The sequence below is a fragment of the Oncorhynchus mykiss genome, chromosome 16 (assembly GCF_013265735.2).
Source record: "Oncorhynchus mykiss isolate Arlee chromosome 16, USDA_OmykA_1.1, whole genome shotgun sequence".
In the NCBI taxonomy this organism is placed as follows: Eukaryota; Metazoa; Chordata; class Actinopteri; order Salmoniformes; family Salmonidae; genus Oncorhynchus; species Oncorhynchus mykiss.
In genome coordinates, this window is record NC_048580.1 from 61,353,279 (window position 1) to 61,377,888 (window position 24,610).

At 42.1% G+C, this 24,610-nt stretch overlaps 1 protein-coding gene across 2 annotated transcripts in view; it reads right to left on the reverse strand.

The window, feature by feature from the left end:
• The window catches only part of LOC110491138 (metabotropic glutamate receptor 7-like), a 127,126-nt gene that overhangs the window by 23,938 nt on the left and 78,578 nt on the right, over nucleotides 1-24,610 (reverse strand). The window contains exons 7-8 of one of the 2 annotated variants that reach the window (XM_036947497.1): nucleotides 22,200-22,339; nucleotides 7,371-8,306 (exon numbers count right to left, since the gene is read on the reverse strand). In XM_036947497.1, the coding sequence (XP_036803392.1) occupies nucleotides 7,371-8,306; nucleotides 22,200-22,339 (1,076 nt within the window). The remainder of the gene's footprint in view (nucleotides 1-7,370; nucleotides 8,307-22,199; nucleotides 22,340-24,610) is intronic. The other variant, XM_036947498.1, reaches the window with a different exon arrangement.

Sequence of the window (24,610 nt, forward strand, 5' to 3'; positions counted from 1 at the left end):
TAATATTCCCATATTGTTACTTATCCTCTTGCTCTTTTGCACCCCAGTATCTCTATTCTCTACTTGCGCATCATCATCTGCACATCTGTCATTCCAGTGTTAATGCTAAATTGTAATTATTTTGCCTCTATGGCCTATTTATTACCTTAATTACCTTTATTACCTTATTACCTTTATTACCTTACCTTATTACCTTATTACCTTACCTTATCCCTACTCTTCTACATTTGCACACACTGTACATAGATTTTTCTATTGTGTTATTGTCTGTACGTTTGTTTATGTGTAACTCTGTGTTGTTGTTTTGTCGCACTGCTTTGCTTTATCTTGGCCAGGTCGCAGTTGTAAATGAGAACTTGTTCTCAACTGGCCTACCTGATTAAATACAGGTGAAATTATTAAATAAAATATATAATTTAAGACAAGTATAGCTGGTGAAATGTTGATATGTCCAGGTCTAAAACCAGACTGGTACACATTAAGTTTTAAATAAGTTATTTGCTGAGAGTTTTCCAGTGATTCTAATATTTTTGCAAGGCAAGATAGTTTAGAAATGGGGAAGTAGTTATCTAGGTCAGAAGGATCTCCACCTTTGTAAAGGGGAAGGACATGCACCGCCTTTCAGATCTTAGGGGTAGCACCAGAAGTAATTGTTATATTGAAAATGTGTGTCAAAGGTTCTACAATTTTTTGTTTTTTTATTTGACCTTTATTTAACTAGGCAAGTCAGTTAAGAACAAATTCTTATTTTCAATGACCTGCAGTAGAAAGGGATAAGCAAATCAGCTACTGTGGATTTTTTTACCTACATTTTTTGCAAGGCACTTAATACACGATTCAAATTAAATGGTTCAAATTCAGAAGAAAAAAAGGTTTAGAGGTGAATAAAGGACTCCCTCTAGTGGAACTTGAGGTATTTTCAGAAACCATTATTTCAAATATAACAGACCAATGTAATGTTTGGACCAGAGGATGTCAGAACCTGCTGGGGCGATGGGAAGGGTGGAATTTATTTTTCAAAGATTTGACCACATTCCAGAATTGAGCTGGATTTCCACCACTCTCAGAGACACAATTCAAGAAGTATGTTGACTTTGCTTTTCTAACCAGAGTAAGACATCTATTTCTCAATTGCCTGAAGGACTGCCAGTCAGAGGTAGAATCAGTCAATCTGGCTTTAGCCCAAGCTGGTTATTCTCATGGTCATTATCTGTGTGCTGTCTGCTGAGTGGCTGACTGAGCAAGTGCAGGTGTAGAGGGGGGAAAGAGCGCTGCTTGATATTTTGTTGCTGTGTGTGCATCGCTTCACACAGCATGGGTTTGGGTGTGTGGAGGCACAGGTGTGGAAAGCTGCAGAGAATTCAGTCAATACGGCAACAGAGCTTTGGCCGATGTGATCAAAGCGGGATACAATAACAGGATCTCATGCTTAACATTAGGAATTGCCTGGCATCGTATCACCACACATCTTTAGATAATGGGAGTTCCTGAATGGCCCAGATAAATCAAAACCAAACGTCTCTGGGGCTTTTCAGTCACAAGCAACAAGTGCAAGGTATTTTGGAGATAAGGAGTCTGGTCAAATACAGCAATCAGTCCCTGGGAGCAAATCATACAACACACACACGCACGCACACGCACGCACACACACACACACACACACACACACACACACACACACACACACACACACACACACACACACACACACACACACACACACACACACACACACACACACACACACACACACACACACACACACACACACACACACACTTAGGAGTTAATGGAGGGCTCCCTGTGAACACCACTCCTCCTTATCTGCTAAAGGCCACAGGAGTGGGCCTACAAAAAGCCTTGCATCAAGAGGCTACTGCCGTAGGTTTTTTTGTGGCTTACGTAGGTGTAAGATGAAAGCCAGTGTTCTGTATGAGTTAACCGCATAAGGAGGATGGACACATTAAGGGCTTGCTCTACACAATGAACTCCTAATGGCTAACTGAGAGTGTAATTCATCTATGAAATCACTGGCAAATTGAGATGAGGAAAATCAGTTTGTGATCTATCCCTTTCTGTAACCTAGCAGAAAGGATATTGAACGGGGCGGCATTCAAAAGGTTAGTGTAAAACCTTCCTGTCGACCTTGATAGTCTGTCAGTGGAAAACTTCTACTCAGCTACATGTACACAAGGCCTGCCAAGCATCACACACAACTCAAGAATTGAGCAGATAAATGCACCTGTATTCTGTCCAATACTATTCAGATAAGCAATGACTAGCACAGGGGGTCAGGATGTCACGTTCTCAATCAACTCCAGTAGCTGCTGATGTCAAGTGCATTTCTAGAGTGCACCTTGTCGAGGAATGGAATGTCTTGACTCAGATTATCTATCCCCCTTTTCCACCTCCTCTTCCACCTCCTCCTCCTCCTCCTAGTCTTCCTCTTCAAAATATTTGATCAATATACACTGCCGGTCAAAAGTTTTAGAACATTCAAGGGTTTCTTTATTATTAATATTTTATACATTGTAGAATAATTGTGAAGACATTAACATTATGAAATAACACATAAGGAATCATGTAGTAACCAAAAAAGTGTTTAAAAAATCTAAATATATTTTAGATTTGAGATTATTCAAAGTAGCCACCATTTGCCTTGACGACAGCTTTGCACACTCTTGGCATTCTCTCAACCAGCTTCATGAGATAGTCACCTGGAATGGTTTCAATTAACAGGTGTGCCTTGTTAAATGTTCATTTGAGGATTTTCTTTCCTTCTTAATGCGTTTGAGCCAATCAGTTGTGTTGTGACAAGGTAGGTGGGGTTTACAAAAGAAAGCCCTATTTGGTAAAAGACGAAGTCCATATTATGGCAAGAACAGCTCAAATAAGCAAAGAGAAACGACAGTCCATCATTTCTTTAAGACATGAAGGTCAGTCAATATGGGGAATTTCAAGAACCTTTAACGTTTCTTCAAGTGCAGTCGTAAAAACCATCAAGTGCTATGATGAAACAGGCTCTCCTGAGGACCGCCACAGGAAAGGAAGACCCAGAGTTACCTCTGCTGCGGAGGATAAGTTCATTAGAGTTACAAGCCTCAGAAATTGCAGCCCAAATAAATGCTTCAAGTAACAGACACATCAACTGTTCAGAGGAGACTGCGTGAATCAGACCTTCATGGTCGAATTGCTGCAAAGAAACCACTACTAAAGGACACCAATAAGACGAAGAGACTTGCTTGGGCCAAGAAATACAAGCAATGGACATTAGACCAGTGGAAATTTGTCCACATTTGAGCTTTTTGTTTCCAACCACTGTGTCTTTGTGAGACGCGATGTGGGTGAACGGATGATCGCATGTGTGGTTCCCACCGTAAAGCATGGAGGAGAAGGTGTGATGGTGTGGGGGTGCTTTGCTGTCTGTGATTTATTTAGAATTCAAGACACCCTTAACCAGCATGGCTACCACAGCATTCAGCAGTCATACACCATCCCATCTGGTTTGGGCTTAGTGAGACTATCTTTTGTTGTTCAACAGGACATTGACCCAACACACCTCCAGGCTGTGTAAGTGCAATTTGACCAAGAAGGAGAGTGATGAAGTGCTGCATCAGAAGACCTGGCCTACACAATCCCCCGACCTCAACCAAATTGAGATGGTTTGGGATGAGTCAGACTGCAGAGTGAAGGAAAAGCAGCCACCAAGTGCTCAGAATATGTGGGAACACCTTTAAGACTGTTGGAAAAGCATTCCAGGTGAATTTGGTTAGAGAATGCCAAGAGTGTGCAAAGCTGTCATCAAGGCAAAGCTGGCTATTTGAAGAATCTCAAATATAAAATATATTTAGATTTGTTTAATACTTTTTTGGTTACTACATGATTCCATATATGTTATTTCCTAATTGTATGTCTTCACTATTATTCTACAATGTAGAAAATAGTATATATAAAGAAAAACCCTTGAATGAGTAGGTGTTCTAAAACTTTTGACCAGTAGTGTATATGTATTTTTATATTAAGAATAATAATTTATCTTTCTTCTCTCTGTGTGTTTTTATAATTTTCCATCACATCCCAAGAGTCTGAATCTCACCAGAGAAATCATTTGAGCGAGAGCAAACAGCACCCTTGTCTCATTATGTGTAGCCCATGTATCTGATGCTCTCTGGACCAAAAAAGTACAAAATGTAAGCCACTGTGGCATTTGATTGTTTGATGCCGGAAAGCATTTAGCCTCACTTGATAAAAAACATAAAATAATTAGCCAATCAGCATTGAGCTGATCTCATTAGTGTTTTGTCCTGGTGCAGCAAAATGCACCCCAAGGGAGGCCAGTTTGGATTTGGCTTCACACCAATCAAATTACATCCTAAACAAAACTTCATTTTCAGATAAACTTCTGTTTCTGGTCTGCTTGTGCTGATGTCCTGCAGTAGCTAGCTTGCTAAATCTTCCCTTTCCTAAGCCATGGATGAACGTGGGGCTTAATTATCTGAACAGGCCAATGATTATGACTGCGATTCTGATCTAACCATAAATTAATATGTTGTGACACTGGCCTGAGACAATTGAAGTTCAATTGTAGCCTAGATGTAGCATAGTAGGCTGAAGTTAACTAGCTAGCTAACTTAGCTGGTTCATTGTTGCCCATGCGAGGAAGTTAGGCTAGCAAGCATTTAAGCTAGGTAGCCCATGACAACAAAAAAAAAAATTGTACTGTATGACACAGCCATAAACTGTTTTGCCAACATGAAAGAGAGGCCCATGGCATTGGTGTTCAACGAGTCTACATGTAGGGTGAGGCAATTTGTTTTTTTTTACTTGCACACGCACACACACAGAAATCAGTACCATGGACACCCACATGATACAGTATTTAGCAACATTAATTGGACTAAATAGTTTTGGTCATCTGACCTGAGCCCTAGGACCATGCCCCAGGACTACCTGACATGATGACTCCTTGCTGTCCCCAGTCCACCTGACCGTGCTGCTGCTCCAGTTTCAACTGTTCTGCCTTATTATTATTCAACCATGCTGGTCATTTATGAACATTTGAACATCTTGGCCATGTTCTGTTATAATCTCCACCCGGCACAGCCAGAAGAGGACTGGCCACCCCACATAGCCTGGTTCCTCTCTAGGTTTCTTCCTAGGTTTTGGCCTTTCTAGGGAGTTTTTCCTAGCCACCGTGCTTCTACACCTGCATTGCTTGCTGTTTGGGGTTTTAGGCTGGGTTTCTGTACAGCACTTTGAGATATCAGCTGATGTACGAAGGGCTAAATAAATACATTTGATTTGATTTGAAATTTGATTTGATTTTGCTATTTTTAGGTTTGTTTTCAGTGTAATAAACTAAGCATGTAGAGCCTTTTTGATTTAATGATGTTTAAATGGTGCTAGAATAGCGGAGGTAGTGCGCCTGTTGTCTTTGGTATAACTTGCGGTAACTCTGTGGTTATAAATTAGTAGTTGATTAGTAAACTGTAGAAAACATGAACTTGCTTGACTATGCTGCAGGTCATGTAACTGTTGGTTACATGCAATATTTTCATTGTGGACTTCACTGAACAGATGCTGCTCTGCGGTTTTGTAATGAAACAAACGTATGTGTAGTTAAATATATTCCGCCACTGTGTGACTGTTGTCTTTTTGTTGTCACAGCCTTATTGTATATCACAGTGGCATATGAACAAGTGGGTTATAGAGCAAACAACGCAATTATCACAACATAGGTTGTAATATGGCTTTTTTACTGGCTTGGCTTCCACAGTGATTTACCCATGTACCACTACTGCCTCCTAGTCTTCCTCCACAGTGATTTACCCATATACCACTACTGCCTCCTAGTCTTCCTCCACAGTGATTTACCCATGAACCACTACTGCCTCCTAGTCTTCCTCCACAGTGATTTACCCATGTACCACTACTGCCTCCTAGTCTTCCTCCACAGTGATTTACCCATGTACCCCTACTGCCTCCTAGTCTTCTTCCACAGTGATTTACCCATGCATCACTACTGCCTCCTAGTCTTCCTCCACAGTGATTTACCCATGTACCACTACTGCCTCCTAGTCTTCCTCCACAGTGATTTACCCATGCACCCCTACTGCCTCCTAGTCTTCTTCCACAGTGATTTACCCATGTACCACTACTGCCTCCTAGTCTTCTTCCACAGTGATTTACCCATGCACCGCTACTGCCTCCTAGTCTTCCTCCACAGTGATTTACCCATGCACCGCTACTGCCTCCTAGTCCTCCTCCACAGTGATTTACCCATGAACCACTACTGCCTCCTAGTCTTCCTCCACAGTGATTTACCCATGTACCACTACTGCCTCCTAGTCTTCCTCCACAGTGATTTACCCATGTACCACTACTGCCTCCTAGTCTTCCTCCACAGTGATTTACCCATGTACCACTACTGCCTCCTAGTCTTCCTCCACAGTGATTTACCCATGCACCACTACTGCCTCCTAGTCTTCCTCCACAGTGATTTACCCATGCACCGCTACTGCCTCCTAGTCTTCCTCCACAGTGTGTACCACTACTGCCTCCTAGTCTTCCTCCACAGTGATTTACCCATGCACCGTTACTGCCTCCTAGTCTTCCTCCACAGTGATTTACCCATGCACCGCTACTGCCTCCTAGTCTTCCTCCACCGCTTCCTCCATCTCCTCGTTCTCTTACTCCTCCACCTCCTCGTTCTCTTCCTCCTCCAACTCCTCCTTATCCTCCTCCTCATCCCCCACCTCCTACTCATCCTCTTCATCCTCCTTCTCCTCCACCTCCTAGACTTCTTCCTCCACCTCCTCCTTCTCTACCTCATCCTTCTCCCCCTCCTTCTCCTCCTCCTAGTCTTCCTCCACAGGATGAGGCATAATAGCTAGTGTTGAGCTCCAGGCGTGAAAGCTAAGATAATGACATAAGGAGCTGCTACATCTCACAGCACCCCCCCTTTCTAATGCCTATTTATGTCTCCTGCAGTCCTTGTGTGTTTTATTATGCACATCTGAGCCATATGAATTTGAAATCAAAAGAGAATGAGTCTTTAGCATACAGACCCTGTGTGTTTGGTTTTGTGTGTGTGTGTGTGTTTTTGTGTCTCTAAGTGTGTGTCTTTGTCAGTGTGTGTCTATGTCAGTGTGTGTCTATGTCAGTGTGTGCCTATGTCAGTGTGTAAGTTTGCATGAGATAAAACACAGGCTGGAAGCAGAAGCAGTGCAGGGGGAGGGAGAGAGAGGGAGGGAGGGATAAAAAGAGAGATGGAGGGAGAGAGAGAGAGAGAGGGAAGAGAGAGAGAGAGAGAGAGAGAGAGAGAGAGAGAGAGAGAGAGAGAGAGAGAGAGAGAGAGAGAGATGACTCACCTTCTCTGCAGACTGGGCTGTGCCAAAGAAGATGGGGATGAAGGCCAGCCAGACTATACAGGTGGTGTACATGGTGAAGCCGATGGGCTTGGCCTCGTTGAAGTCTTCTGGCACGTCGCGGGTCTTGATAGCGTAGATGGTACATGTGACCATCAGCAGGATGCTGTAGCCCAGCGAACAGATCATCTGCAGGTCCGTGATGTCACACTTCAGCACCCCACGCGCTAGGTTGGGGTTCATGGTCTTCTGCTCATCGTAGTCGATGATGGTGTTGGGGGGGTCCACGGCGAACCAGACGAGCACACCCAGCAGCTGCAGACAGATGAGGGAGGAGGTGATGGCGATCTGGGAGGTGGGGCTGATGAAGCGCGGGGCTGTCACTGTCTGCTTCCCCTGTTCAAAGATCCGGTAGATCCGGTTGGTCTTGGTGAGCAGCGCAGCATAGCTGATGCACATCCCCAGGCCCAGGAAGATCCTCCGGAAGGAGCACACACCCACGTCGGGCTTGGCAATCATCAGGAAGGTGATAATGTAACACAGGAAGATGCCCGTCAGCAGCACGTAACTCAGCTCGCGGCCTGACGCACGTACGATGGGTGTGTCGTTGTGGTGTATGAACGTTGCCATGACAAAGATAGTGGCGATGATACCCAGCATGGCGAGGAACACGGGAATGACGGCCCAGGGGGAGTGCCACTCCAGCTTGACAATGGGGATAGGTTGGCACTCCGTCCGGTTGGGGTTGGGCCTCATGTCATAAGAGCAAAGGCGGCATGAGGTCTCATCATACTGGTACTGGTAACCATCACACAGCTCACAGTGCCAGCAGCATGGCATGCCCTTCACCCTCTTCTTCCTCTCACCTGTCTTACAGGGCAGACTGCACATGGAAATAGGGACCGCCTGCTCCCCCTCTGGCCACTGCAGCTCCTCCAGCTGAGAGAGAGAGAGAGAGAGAAAGAGAGAGAAAGAGAGAGAGGAGACCACAGGCCGTGGAGAAAGCACTTCAGATAAGAGGGTTAGTCGATAGGGATGAAGTCGTTTGCATCTACCTGATAGGCAAATGGGCTTGGATGCAGGATGAGATACAGGATGAGATACAGTGAGGTTCGAAATTATTGACACCCTTGATAAAGATGAGCAATGATGACTGTATAAAATAAATAATTCAAATACTGAGCTACATTGTATACTCAAATAAATTGGGAAATTATATTATTTTAAACTAATGCTTGTTTAACAAGGAATACAAATATTTCTCACAAAGGTAGAGGTAAATATTATTGACACCCCTGTTTTCAATACCTTTCAACGCCTCACCTTGCAATGATTACGGCACTGAGCCTTTTTGTAAAATGTTTTAGGAGTTGGAAAACATATTAGGAGGGATCGTAGACCATTCTTCCATACAGAATCCGGTTACACTTCATTTAGATAGTCCGGATAGTCCACCTGTAGTTGGTCATGCTATCAACAGACTATCTTTTGATAAGCAACTGCGTGCTAAGGTTAGAGTTAGGTTTAGAATAAGGGTAAGGGTTAAAGTTAACATTAGGGATAGGGTTAGGATAAGGGTTAAGGTTAGGGTTAGGTTTAGAATAAGGGTAAGGGTTAAAGTTAAGGTTAAGGTTAGGGATAGGGATAGGATAAGGTTTAAGGTTAGGGTTAGGTTTAGAATAAGGGTAAGGGTTAAAGTTAAGGTTAGGGATGGGATAGGGTATGGCTTAAGGTTAGGGTTGGGTTTAGAATAAGGGTAAGGGTTAAAGTTAAGGTTAGAGATAGGGTTAGAGTTAGGATAAGGGTTAAGGTTAGGGATAGGGTTAGAATAAGGGTAAGGGCTAAAGTTAAGGTTAGAGATAGGGTTAGGGTTAGGATAAGGGTTAAGGTTAGGGTTAGAATAAGGGTAAGGGTTAAAGTTAAGGTTAGAGATAGGGTAAGGGTTAGGATAAGGGTTAAGGTTAGGGTTAGGTTTAGAATAAGGGTAAGGGTTAAAGTTAAGGTTAGGGATAGGGATAAGGGTTAGGGTTTAGGATAAGGGTTAAGGTTAGGGATAGGGTTAGGGTATGGCTTACGTTTAGGGTTAGTAGATAGTTTTTTAGAGCATCTACATGTGGACTATCCAAATAAAGTTTTACCCAGAATCCTTCCAGATCCTTGATATCCTTAATCTGTGCTTATGGACTGCCCTCTTCCGTTCAAACCACAGGTTTTCAATGGATCTCATGTCCGTAGACTGAGATGGCCAATGCAAAATGTTGATTTTGTGGCCAATTAACCATTTCTTTGTGGATTTTGATGTGTGCTTGGGGTTACTGTCTTCCTGGAAGATTCACTTGTTGCCAATTTTCAGGTTCCTGGCAACCAGGTTTTTGGCTAAAATATCCTGGTACTGGGTAAAGTTTATGATGCCTTGGACCTTAAAAAGGGCCCCAGGACGCAGGAAGCAAAAAACTCCCATAACATGAAAGTTCCAACACCATATTTTACGTATGTGGTTCTTTTCTGCTCATGCATTCTCATTTCGATGCCAAACCCATCACAGGTGTGCATGGCCAAAGAGCGTGGCCCAAGAGCTCAGTCTCTGGAATTGAAACCCATTGAAATCCTGTAGTTTTCAATGTCTCTCTCCCTCTCTTTTTTTCCCAGCTCTCCCGTCAACCAGGTCAACTCCCATTAAGCCACAGCTTAACAAGCGACCTTATTGTTCAAAACTTAAAGTTAAAAGTAAACTAACCTATTCACTTATACATTAAAGAAATACTTCTTCCAAAGAAATGCATTAACAACATTACAATTCGGGAGCAATTCAATCACCTTTTAAATATAATACAAATGAATTATAACAAGAATAAACTCAATAATTGGTTCTAACAAGGGTATTACACTCTCCCCCCACCAAAATTAGGCATGTCCTCATGACTTGTAAACACACACGTGAAATGTAATAAGTAACCGTTTCAACTCTTAACTCTGTCTACAACCTACAACTGAGACAAAGCTTGTTAGATCATTGAAAAGCAGATACATTTGTGTTTCCCTTATCCAATCCACTTGTATAGTGTGGAACAATATCTGACAACTGGGGCTATACTTGGAACTCCAGGTTTATCATAGGTAAGTAGTACAGGAGCTTTCCTTACTCTCTGAGATCTTCTTATTTCTGGTCCTTCTATTTCCTCCGAAGTTTCACTTCTCCTTGAACTTCTTGTTCCTCCTTGACTGGACTCTATTGCTTCTACAACTTGTTCTGCTCTTTCAGGTCCCCCAGTCATTTGATTCCAGACTATGTCTAGGTCCAAGCTAAAAGGTTACGACATCTCTTCCACTTCTCGGCTCCTACAGTTTGTATTAGGCACTTCATACCATACTCCAATGTCCTCATCTTCTGAGTCGAAATCCTTCTGGATTCTTAACCTCTTCAACTTACTCATCATTCCGAGGAGTACAGTTTCCAGACAACTTTTAATTTCCCTTTCTCTTCCTCCTTCTTTGCAGGGTCCTTCTACTAGGAGTTGGTTCTATGTTAACCACAGGTTCTAGGTGCACTTTCTGCCCCAGTGGTAGCAGGTGATTCCGATTAAGAATCTTAATGGGTCCATCTCCACTTTCAGGATTCAAACAGGTAAGTTTGACATCCGACTTTCCACCACATATGGCGTAGAAACCCAGCGATCTGCCAGCTTATGTTTTCCATGCAGTCCTAGATTCCATATAAGGACTCTGTCTCCAGGCATAAGTTGCGTGTAGCGAATCATCTTATCATATCGCTGTTTGTTTTCATGGTTTTGCTTTCCAGCAGTGCTCTAAGCAAATTTGTAAGCAGCTTGTAACTGTTTCTTCGTATCAGATACATACTTGAGGTAAGTTCTCTCTGAAGAGCTATCACTCGAGACTCCAAAACAGATATCAACGGGCAATCTAGCTTCACGTCCAAACATAAAAAAAATAGGGCGAGTAGCCAGTCGCTTCATTCCAAGTACAGTTATACGAGTGCACTAGATGCCCAATGTACTGACTCAATTTGTTATTTTGTGTAGGATCAAGAGTTCCAAGCATGTTCAACAAGGTTTGGTTGAATCTCTCAGGTTGTAGATCTCCCTGAGGATGATATGGTGTTGTCCTTGACTTCTCCAACCCAAGCATATTCAGTAGCTCACAAATGAGTCTACTTTCAAAATCTCTACCTTGATCGCTATGCATCCTCTTCGGTAGACCATAATGGAGGAAGTGCCTCTCCCACAATACAGTGGATGCTTTCTGATCCTTCGTAGGAAAAGCTTGAGCGTATCTCGTGTAATGATCCATAATGACCAGGACATTCTCTGTGTTACATGAGTCAGGCTCAATGGACAGGAATTCCATACACACAAGGTCCATAGGTCCATCACTTTGCATATGACCAAGCGGAGCAACTATCTTTGGAAGTGTTTTCCTCTGTACACAACGAGAACAGGATTTAAAGTACTCCTCTACTTCCATCTTCATGTGTGGCCAGTCGAACCGGTCTCTGACAAGTCCATACGTTTTGTTAAATCCTAAATGACCTGAGTCATCATGCAGCGACTTCAGGACCATAGTTTTGAACTTCTCTGGAAGTAGTAGCTGAGCACGATGAGTTTTGTTTGGCGGATGTGTGATCCTGTGGGTAACTCCATCTTCCATCTTTAGCTTCTCCCACTCTCTCAGGAGCAAAGAGATTAATGGATGTTTGGTCATTGTCACCCTGGTAATATCATGTTTATTAAGGGCAACCCACATCTCTCCTAAGCAAGGGTCTTCTTGTTGTGATGCAGAAAGTTCCATAGTGCTCAATCTGGGCATGTGAGACTTCAGCATGCTCAGGTTACAGTATGCTTGAGGCACAGCATGCATAGAGGCTCCCAACTGATCAATCACTCTACTAGATGATCCAGGAGTTACTCTAATAACATTAGACATCTGGCACATGGCTCGGACACCAGATGCAGTAATGCCTCTCCAATCTTGTTCCACTGCAGTTTGCTGATGAGAGCGGCGAGATAAAGCATCGGCATCTATGTTCTGCCTGTACTTGAGACTAAAGTCAAAGGTAGATAACGCAGCTAGCCAACGATGACCAGTGGCATCCAATTTTGGGGACATGAGGACATATGTCAATGGGTGGTTGTCTGTTGGTAAAGTTGTCTCTTGGTAAAGTACACCTAACCCTTCGCGGCTAGCATCTACATGTAGAAAGTATGGCAACTGAGGATCAGAAAAGGCCAACACAGGAGCTTTTGTGAGGTTTTCCTTCAATGTCTCGAATGCCAATTCACACTTCTCATCCCACCTTGATCCACATGGTTCTGAGGGGTTGAGGTAGGCTTTCTCCTCTTCCTTGGACTTTCCTACTTTCTTGGCAGAGGGAAGATATCCGCATAAGAGCTGATTTAGGGGGTAACTCACTTTAGAATAGTCTTTGACAAATCTTCTGTAATATCCACAGAATCCTAGGAAAGAACGCAGAGCAGTCACAGTTTCAGGCCTTGGCCAGGTGGTGACAGCTTCACTCTTTGAAGGGTCTGTAGCCACTCCATTCTGGGATATGATATGTCCAACATAGTTGACATATGTGCGGCAAAACTGACACTTGTCAAGGAACAGTTTTAGGCCTTCACTTTTCAAGTGGTCTAACACCTTGAGTAACCTCTGCTCATGTTCCTCCAGCGTCCTTTCAAACACAATTAAGTCATCAAGTTAAAGAAGAACTTTGAGTAGGTTCATGTCTCCAACTGTCTTTTCCATGACATGTTGAAATGTTGCAGGTGCTCCGGACACACCCTGTGGCATCCTCTCAAATTGGTCAAATCCAACTGGACAGATAAATGCAGTCTTCTCTTTATCTGTATCGCCCATCGGAATTTGATAGTATCCGCTTATGAGATCTAACACACTGAACCATTTGCTCCAACTCAAACATGTCAGAGCATCCTCCACACGTGGAACTGTGTACTGGTCTGGAACAGTGCACTTGTTGAGGGTCCTGTAATCAACAGGACCCTCAACAATGGTGCCATTCTTTTCCCTCATCACCACAATAGGAGATGCACAGGGACTTCTCGACTCAGATATGATCCCAGATATATTGAAGTTATTAAGTAGCTTCCTCACATCTTCAACATCAGCTGGGGACAAGCGGCGAGATCTCTCCCTAAATGGTTTGTCTTCAGTAACTCTGATGGTGTGGTGAGTACTCTTTGAACAACCCACATCAAACTCATGTGTTGAGAACACTTCTTTCCATTCCATCATCTTTTCACATAACCTCTTCTTCCATCCCTCAGGCACTGAAGAATCTCCAAAGTCGAATGAAGAAGACATCAGTCTCTCAGATGAATCCTGCTTACTTTTCAATGGAACACCTGGAGCACATCTACAGGAAACAGATGAGCCATAGGCGTACCTCGTTTCAGGGTGATCTCCTTTGTCGAGACATTCCTGACAGTAAGAGTGATTCTTCTAGACGACACAACTGCAACTGTCTGGATTTCAGGCCTCACTAGTAGTTCTTCAGGGAACCGGGGTTCTTCAGGCCTCTCTACCAGAATGGTTTGAGTAGAAGGTATCCCAGGAAACGTTGGAATTCCAGTAACTCTCGCCTGCCACCAGGTGGCAGGGTGACAGGTTTTGTCTGTGTGAAACAGACAGTTCCTCTCTTCTCGTCATCATCCGTTGAGCTTTCTATCATCCTCTCATATGCCTCTTTGATAACAGGATGAATTTGTAGTGTGCTAAGGAAACCTTCACCTTCCTTTTCTTTGCAAGAAGCCATACGTCTCTTTACTACAGACGTATTTGTGCCGACCAGAATAGGCACATCACCTTTCATGGCCGGATCTGGACATACCAACACAAGTGCTTCCATGGTCTCTGCTACACTCACAACCGATCCTGAGAACTCAAGCTTCAGTGACAAATAGCCATCATATGGACACTGATCAGAGCTAAGGCCCCATATCTCTAAGTTTCCTATATGAATCGATGGCAAATGCGTCAAGTACTTGTCATTAAGGGATCTGTAAAGTAGAGTAATCTGAGACCCGCTATCTAGTAAAGCTTTAGCGTAGATACCTTCAATCTGTACAGGAACGACAGAACTTGGACCAACTAAACCTGTAGGTAGCATGTCTTTCATGTCTTCATACTTGTGGCACTTGGCGGAACGTATCTTCACTGGGACTTCAGGCCGCTCCTTTACTGGGTCCCTCTGTAGTTTCCCATAGACCGCTTTTATTTGATTAGGTGTGTGTTGACTTTCCTCAAGTTCTCTTCACCTTCACAGTTTCTCTTGAAATGGCCATCTTCTTCACATCTATAACAGAACACTCCGGGTTTGCTGTCGGCTTTAGTCTGTTCTTGTGATGGATTTAGTCTCTTCTTTTTGCTTTTAAATGCCACATCTGACCTTTGTGTGTCAGATTGAGCTGCTGTGATGTTAGCAGGCATGAGTTGCGTCATTTAATTTTTAAAACTTTTATTTATTTTGTCAGCACTTCTATCTTGGTATTAGCTTTTTCGCAAACTGTGGCAACAGGAGCAACAGCTGATGACTTCACAACACTCTTCGTTGTGTTCCTGTCTTGAATCATGTCCTCCTCCTCCCTTACTTCTTGTAGTAGTTCAGTAAAGCTTGGTGGTTCAAGTAGTTTATAGGTCATGCGAATACGAAGTGCAACCATGTCATGTGAGGATGCACCTCTCACTACTTGGCCAATGCGTATGCGATTCATCTCTGACAGCTCAATGCCTCCTTTTCGATAAACAGCCTGCAGCAATTTGTCAAGTCTCAATAGGTAAGCTGAAAGCTTCTCTCCTTCACTTTGGAATGTGTTTCTGAACATTACCATGAGATCAGGTGCACTTTTGGTGGTACCGAATGCTGTTTCTAGAGCCTTGTATTCGAGCGCTGTAGCATGGGGGTTCCCTGTCTTGAAGAACCTCACAATGTCAGCAGCAGGCCCTTTAAGACTTTCTATTATTCTCTGTTTTTTCACATTGTCGGTGCATTGTCATTCCTCTAGGTAAATGGTTGGTTTGCTCAGCCCATGCGTCATACTTTTCCTCTCCACTAGGACTGGGTTACACACCTGAAAACAAATGCAGCTTACAGTAACTCTGAGTCTCAGATGGCACATTATTGCATTTCTCTACCAGTGAACTGATGGCAGTAACCAGTTCAGTGTTGAGGTCAGCGCCAGAGGGACTTACCAGGCCTTTAACATCAGCTACAGTCTTCCCTTTATGTCTTAGAAAGGATAATAGCTTCGCCTGAAAATCTTCACCCTCTCTCTCAACAGGAGATGTGGCTTGTGAAACTACATGTACAGGCCAGGGACCCAACTCTCCAGGTATCCAAGCAACACTTGGCACAGCTATTTCGTTAAGATTGTTTGATATCTCTACCAAAACATCCTGCTTTTTATCAGCTGAATAGGAACAACGACCATGCAGTTTAATTTTACCAAAAGCCTTAACATAAATCATTGTTTCCAGCAGAACCTCATCAGAAACATCCTCTGTCACATTGCTAAGGACAAATGCACGATTAACAGCTAGTTGTTTCTCTCTACACCAGGAAACAATATCTTCAGCACTCATGTTGTAAGTCTATGCCTATACAGCAATGTTAGAAAGAAAATGTTCAAATGGTGAGTCAGTGTATAATGTTAGTATAGATGTCAGCAGTGAAAACAGTGAGCAAAAAAAATAATTACACCAGAGTCATTTCTGAAAATATCCATCAACAAAAACAAAATTCCCAGACGAGCACCCAAAAATTTAACCCTCTCACCACGCTCAAATTTCACTATCACGATATTAACTTAAGTAGAGTATCTCAACAGCATGGGATGTTAGGTGAGAAGGACATCTCCAATAAGAATCCCCATTGTAAACTATCTAAGGTGATGACAAATAGGGTATTAACTTCAGATGGAATTATTATAGGTTTTTGTTATTGTATAAGGATATACTTTCCCATGCATTCAATTAAATTGAAACAGTAAATGACTCCACCAAGGCAACATACATAAGGTTCAATATGTGTATTATTACATTTTCATAGCACCACATCAAAAGAAATAAAAAGAATAAACCCCAATGAGTCGTGCACAATCAATGTAGACAGTACTCTTTAGCAGTAACCGATATCCCATGGGAACATGAACTCGTTAATCTTTCCCAAGCAATTCTCTCTCGGTTTCACAGGATGCTAGGCTAACCTCAAGGCTGTCCAATTCCTCCACGATGAGATTGTAGCTTCAGTCTTTACTAAGTCTTTCTTAACAAAATTGTAACAACTCTCTTATAAAATAAAATCTGTATTTCCCTTCAAAACTCGGTAGGTATGGGTTTTGTTTTATTTTTAACGCCTTCTGTAAAAAACAATTCTTCACCAACGGTCATAATGTAATGTCCATCCTTTTTTTCAACGTCTCTCTCCTTCTCTTTTTTCCCATTGGCCACAGCTTAACAAGCGACCTTATTGGTCAAAACTTAAACTTAAAAGTAAACTAACCTATTCACTTATACATTAAAGAAATATTTCTTCAAAAGTAATGCATTAACAACATTACAATTCAGGAGCTATTCAATCACCTTTTAAATATAATGCCAATTAATTAGAACAAGAATAAACTCAATAATTGGTTCTAACAAGGGTATTACAATTGCTAAAGGTACTGCATAGGTGTAAACGTTACTTTTTTAGCAAGAGATAGCACTTGTATAGCCTAAGAAAGTAGCAGAAATGTGTATAAAGTAATTTTGAATGCATTTTATTGAAGGGAAACAATAACAGTCTTGAACTTTTTTGGCAACATAGTGATATATTCTTATATATTGTACAATGAGGAATTAACCGACAAAATACTAGTCTTCTCCCATTTGTTTACCCATTGCCCCCACACACAAGGTGTATAAACAACAACAATAAATAAGAATAAAATAAGATAATAGATACAAAACAAAAATGTGAAGAACATAAATCAATCAACTCTAATTAGCACATGTAGGACAGTATGCAAGTGTGTGTGCATGGACTTTGCAGATGTATCTCTCACAGCAGCACATAGTATTTGTTTTACAGTCCTTCTTTGGGGGCAGAATTTGCATCTCCTCCTCTTGTCTGCACCAGCTGCAGCCTCAAGTGGTTCAGGACAAGATTCAGCCCCCTGAACAGCTTTCACAAGCTCTGCAGAGGCTGTTGTGTGGGGGAGGCACTCCCTTCTTTGAATGTGTGGGGTTACAAGTGCCTTTCCCAGCTGCTCCAGGAACACCCTCCTCTTGTACCGCTTATCAGGCATCCAGGTAGGGTTGATCTTGTTCCATATCGTGAAGGCATTGTATGAGGACACATCAATGATGTTATGAAAGATGACCAGGGGCCTGCGGGCAGTCATCCTCCTGCAGCTGTAAGTTCCAATCACCTTGTCCAGGTTATCCACGCACCCTTTGTTGTGGTTGTATCCCAGGGTGGTGGCTGGCTTATTCCTCTTTGGGAGGTAAGAAACTAGAGTGGTGGTGAGCGTGAAGGCAAACTTTGCTGAGAAGGCCTCTCTCCCTCTTGTTGGGAGGAGTGCAGGGGGAGCTCAGGCTTGTTCATTCTAACTGTGCCAACCATGGTGATCTTCCTCTTCAGGAGCTGCTGGTTGAGTGCAATCAGTAGCACACATAATCTCAATTTCTCATTGTGTGTGTGTGTGTCTTTGTGTTTTTTGTGGTGTGTAAATGATTTAAAAATATATAATTTAGGGGGTTTTCTTTGCTGTTAAACACATTTTGACCCTTAAGACAAGGGTTAAATGGAAGAAGTTTGGAACCACCAAGATTCTTCATAGAACTGGCCACCCGGGCAAACGGAGCAATCGGGGGAGAAGGGCCTTGGTCAGGGAGGTGAACAAGAACCTGATGGTCACTCTGACAGAGCTCCAGAGTTCCTCCGTGGAGATGGGAGAACCTTCCAGAAGGACAACTGTCTCTGCAGCACTCGACCAATCAGGCCTTTATTGTAGATTGGCCAGACGGAACCACTCCTCAATAATAGGCACATGACAGCCCACTTGGAGTTTGCCAAAAGGCACCTAAAGGACTCTCAAACCATGAGAAACAAGATTTTCTGGTCTGATGAAACCAAGATGAAACTCTTTGGCCTGAATGCCAAGCGTCACGTCAGGAGGAAACCTGGCACCATCCCTATGGTAAAGAATGGCAGCATCTTGCTGTGGGGATGTTTTTCAGTGGCAGGGACTGGTGAGACTAGTCAGGAACAAGGGAAAGACAAATGGAGCAAAGTACAGAAAGGTCCTTGATGAAAACCTGCTCAGAGTGCTCAGGACCTCAGACTGGGGCGAAAAAATGTATTTTTTTGTGAAGAATCAACAACAAGTGGGACACAATCATGAAGTGGAACGACATTTATTGGATATTTCAAACTTTTTTAACAAATCAAAAACTGAAAAATTGGGCGTACAAAATTATTCAGCCCCCTTAAGTTAATACTTTGTAGCGCCACCTTTTGCTGCGATTACAACTGTAAGTCGCTTGGGGTATGTCTCTATCAGTTTTGCACATCGAGAGACTGACATTTTTTCCCCATTCCTCCTTGCTAAACAGCGCGAGCTCAGTGAGGTTGGATGGAGAGCATTTGTGAACAGAAGTTTTCAGTTCTTTCCACAGATTCTCGATTGGATTCAGGTCTGGACTTTGACTTGGCCATTCTAACACCTGGATATGTTTATTTTTGAATCATTCCATTGTAGATTTTGCTTTATGTTTTGGATCATTGTCTTGTTGGAAGACAAATCTCCGTCCCAGTCTCAGGTCTTTTGCAGACTCCATCAGGTTTTCTTCCAGAATGGTCCTCTATTTGGCTCCATCCATCTTCCCATCAATTTTAACCATCTTCCCTGTCCCTGCTGAAGAAAAGCAGGCCCAAACCATGATGCTGCCACCACCATGTTTGACAGTGGGGATGGTGTGTTCAGCTGTGTTGCTTTTACGCCAAACATAACGTTTTGCATAGTTGCCAAAAAGTTCAATTTTGGTTTCATCTGACCAGAGCACCTTCTTCCACATGTTTGGTGTGTCTCCCAGGTGGCTTGTGGCAAACTTTAAACAACACTTTTTCTGGATATCTTTAAGAAATGGCTTTCTTCTTGCCACTCTTCCATAAAGGCCAGATTTGTGCAATATACGACTGATTGCTGTCCTATGGACAGTCTCCCACCTCAGCTGTAGATCTCTGCAGTTCATCCAGAGTGATCATGGGCCTCTTGGTTGCATCTCTGATCAGTCTTCTCCTTGTATGAGCTGAAAGTTTAGAGGGACGGCCAGGTCTTGGTAGATTTGCAGTGGTCTGATACTCCTTCCATTTCAATATTATCGCTTGCACAGTGCTCCTTGGGATGTTTAAAGCTTGGGAAATCTTTTTGTATCCAAATCCGGCTTTAAACTTCTTCACAACAGTATCTCGGACCTGCCTGGTGTGTTCCTTGTTCTTCATGATGCTCTCTGCGCTTTTAACGGACCTCTGAGACTATCACAGTGCAGGTGCATTTATACGGAGACTTGATTACACACAGGTGGATTGTATTTATCATCATTAGTCATTTAGGTCAACATTGGATCATTCAGAGATCCTCACTGAACTTCTGCAGAGAGTTTGCTGCACTGAAAGTAAAGGGGCTGAATAATTTTGCACACCCAATTTTTCAGTTTTTGATTTGTTAAAAAAGTTTGAAATATCCAATAAATGTCGTTCCACTTCATGATTGTGTCCCACTTGTTGTTGATTCTTCACAAAAAAATACAGTTTTATATCTTCATGTTTGAAGCCTGAAATGTGGCAAAAGGTCGCAAAGTTCAAGGGGGCTGAATACTTTCGCAAGGCACTGTAGATGTAGTATTTCAGTTTTTTATTGTGCAAACATAAAAACAAAAAAAGTGCTCTGTCATTATGGGGTATTATGTGTAAATTGAAGAGAGGGAAAAAACAATGGAATCTATTTTAGAATAAGGCTGTAACGTAACAACACGTGGAAAAAGTCTAGGGGTCTGAATACTTTCCCGAATGCACTGTATATTATGTCTAGTGTCACTTTTGGGTGTCAGGGAAAATGTATGGAGTAAAAAGTACATTATTTTCTTCAGGAATGTACTGAAGTCATCAAAAAATATAAATAGTGAAGAATAGTACAGATACCCCAAAAAACAACTTTAAAGTATTTTTACTTCAGTATTTTACACCACTGCTCACAACTAATGCAGCAAGCACCATACTATAGATGACACTGAATATATAACCTCCACTGAGTTGTTGCAGTGGAGAATACAATATATTTTTCATAATTTTTGAAAAGTAGTTCCACTCATAAGAGTGCAAAGAATAAGCTAAATAAAACAATATACTTTCATGCGTCCTATTTTGTACTCAATAGTAATTGATATCACCATGGAGACAGTAGTTTATTTTATTGAATGAAATGAAAAGCCAGAGAGTTATGAAAAATTTGATTAGTTAAGGAGAATATGATTTACCGCCTTAAAATGCCAATTTTACAACCGTCTTAGAGGGGGAATATCTCTTCAGGATCGTTATATTGTCATATAAATGTAAAGTCGTCTACAGAGAATTTAGAGAAGGCCACTGAATTTTAGTACTTAAAAGATACTGAGCCTTCACACTCCAGGAGATTTATTTGGCATTGCGTTTTGTCAACAATATTAGTTTAACCTTAAGGTCAGAAATGGGTTGGACTTATCAGTACTAGTCATCTAGAACAACTCTTTATCTTGCATCTCACATCACAACCTATATAATTTATCTTGCTCCCAAAAACATTGAAAACCTTTTGAATTAATCTATTAATTGCTCTGATAATGATCACGTTTAAGAAATTACACAACCACAGATTCTCACAACAAAGATTCAGAAAACAAACTGTCTTCAAATCTACTGCTTTTTTCTGGTCAATACCTTAGTGCATGCCAATATCTACAGTGTGTGTGTGTGTGTGTGTGTGTGTGTGTGTGTGTGTGTGTGTGTGTGTGTGTGTGTGTGTGTGTGTGTGTGTGTGTGTGCGTGTGTGTGTGCGTGTGTGTGTGTGTGTATTTCTGTACCTGTATGACAAATGTGTTTTTTTATTCAATTATGATCTGCTATCAGTTATCTGTGCAGGGGCTGTGATTTGTTATGTGGACAATGGTGCTCCCTGGAACAGCTCCTGGTTACAAACTGTAATGAGAACAACACCACTGTTGCCATGGAGACCACAAAGCAAGATTTGTCACCTTGGACTGATAAGGCTGCTGTAGTAGTTATTTTACATTTTTTATATTTTTAGGAGGAGGGGTGGTTTGTTGTGTTTGATGTTTTCAGAAGGGATTTAGGAAAATGTTTTGACGCATTTTGACACACCCCTTTTGATGCATATCTTCATCAGAGATGAAACCATCAAGGTCACCCGTCTCAATATTTCTTGATAAAGATATTTCATTAGATGGATATCAGTCTTTTTCTGATTTTGACAACTTGTTGCCATCTTGCCAAAAAGCAAGAGCAACAGGCAGGACTACAGGCTAACTCCTCAATTAGATTTTACAATGCTCTTCCTAAACAAATGATTGACTAATTAGTACTAATTAGTGGGAAATGTTCTCAATCAACAAGTGCCCAGTTTGTACTTATATTTCTGTAAAATGTATTAAATGTAGTTCTACAGATCATGAATATCATAAAATAAGGCCATTATAAGGATTTTTTTATGACCATTTTTCCTTGACCCTAGCCATGATTACATGCCATAACCTTACCCTGAGTTGGAGAGTCTCCACCCACTGTCCGATGGGCCTGTATTCAGGAACACTGGAGTTGGTCATCTGAAACTGGAACAGGTCGTAGCGTCCCGGGGCGTCACCGTTTTTATTAAACATAACCGACGTGCCTGCACTACCTGCAGGGAGACAGAAGGAAGGAATGATAGAAACGTGTTTATATTGAGTAGACCTTGACTTTTTCCACATTTTGTTATGTTACAGCCTTATTCTAAAATGGATTAAATAAAATATTTTACTCATCAATCTACACACTATGCTCCATAATGACATAATGAAAATAGGTTTTTAGAAATGCATCCTGTTTCCATTGATCATCATTGAGATGTTTCTACAACTTGATTGGCGTCCACCTGTGGTAACTTCAATTGAATTGACATGATTTGGAAAGGCACACAGCTGACTATATAAAGTTCCACAGTTGACAGTGAATGTCAGAGCAAAAACCAAGCCATGAGGTTGAAGGAATTGTCCATAGGGCTCCAAGACAGGATTGTGTCGAGGCACAGATCTAGGGAAGGGTACCAACAAATGTTGGCAGCATTGAAGGTCCCCAAGAACACATTGTCTTCCATCATTCTTAAATGGAAGAAGTTCGGAACCACCAAGACTCTTCCTAGAGCTACCACCCGGGCAAACTGAGCAATCAAGGGAGAAGGGCCATGGTCAGGGAGGTGACCAAGAACCCGATGGTCATTCTGACAGAGACCCAGAGTTCCTCTGTGGCGAAGGGAAAACCTTCCAGAAGGACAACCGTCTCTGCAGCACTCCACCAATTGGCCCTTTATTGCAGAGTAGCCAGATGGAAGCCACTCCTCAGTAAAAGGCACATGATAGCCCTCTTGGAATTTGCCAAAATGCACCTAAATTACTCTCAGAACATGAGAAACAAGATTCTCTGGTCTGGTGAAACCAACATTGAATTCTTTGGCCTGAATGCCAAGTGCCACGTCTGGAGGACACCTGGCACCATTCCTACCGTGAAGTAGGTGTCATGACTGTCCTGTGAGCATCCAGATGGGTCGGATCATCTTTGCAGTAAATAACTTCAGCCAGACCTCCTCTCACCCGCGAAGGGGGGAGAAGGGAGCTGGTGGGGGGTTGACAGTTCACACCCTGTTGTAAATCAAGGATTAGAACCTTCAGCCAATCTCCTTCTCCAAATTCACACAAGAATGTTTCTTTGTTTCACAGACATTTTCCCGCCAAAACTTTAACATGTTTTAAAGTGAATACTGGAACAATATTTCTAACATAGATTGTGGGGAATGGTCAGGGTCGATCTAAAGAATAATAATGTCATTTTGGTTGTTTTTTGTGTCATCATTAAACATATTAAAAACTAAATACTGTAACTTGAAAAGTATACACACTACATGTACGAAGTCTCTGTCCTCTAGGTTGTGTATGAAATTTAAAAAATGATGAAAGTGTTTTTGTTAAGTTGGGGATGTGATCGTAGAACCTATAAGAGGAAATTGTTTCTACAACTTTGTACAAATGAGTAGTCACCACCCCTTGAGTGTGGTCAGAGAGTGTGTCAGCCTCACGAACTGCCCCTTTTGAATGAACTGTATAAAATAGTGGGTTAAGATTTAACATATCAGACCAGAGAGGCATGTAGCTGCGGCTCATGTCCAAAGTGGTTTGAACTTTGAAATCTCAACACGAGGTAGAGACGATGAAGTTACCTCCTGGACAATCACTGGTACGGCTGATTAGCTGTCCTAAGTAAAGTATCTAGAAAAACAAATTTAAGTGGGACCATTCTACTACTCTTCTCAAATCACTGTAGTACGCTACTATCATCCCCCCAATGGGAAGCATCGTCACGGCTGGCTAGCCTATCTTCAAAGAGGCAGCTTCAGGAGCAAATGGAAAGTAGAATAAACTGTAGTTCTGTTCAGGACTACACGACAAGTCAACAGATACCGGACCATGGTAGAGAACAATGGTAAAAGATGAGTGGGGACCCCTTTTGAACAATCAGAGCCTTACAAGTGTGCCGCAAAAAGGCCCAACAACCTTTCCAAGAAGCATGGTCCCGACAGAAATCCACAAAGAACCAAGACATTTACAAGTGAACACATTCATCATTTTTTTCTCCAAAAAGGCGGCGGTTTGTGTGCAAAGAATATGATTACTGTGAGAGTAGTTTCTAAATGTACCAAAGTATTATGTCTCTGTCTCTCTCTCTCGCGCCCTCTCTGTCTTTTTTTCTACCAAGCCGCCATATTGTGTCAGCCCGTGTTATCAATTAGTTAGCGAGTAAATAAATAATTAAACAAATTTGTGGAGTATTGAGTCATAAGTAAGACTGGGTTTTTTGCAGATGCAGGAGGTTACGACTGTTCAGAATGATGATATGATAGGAGGTTAAGATTAATGAG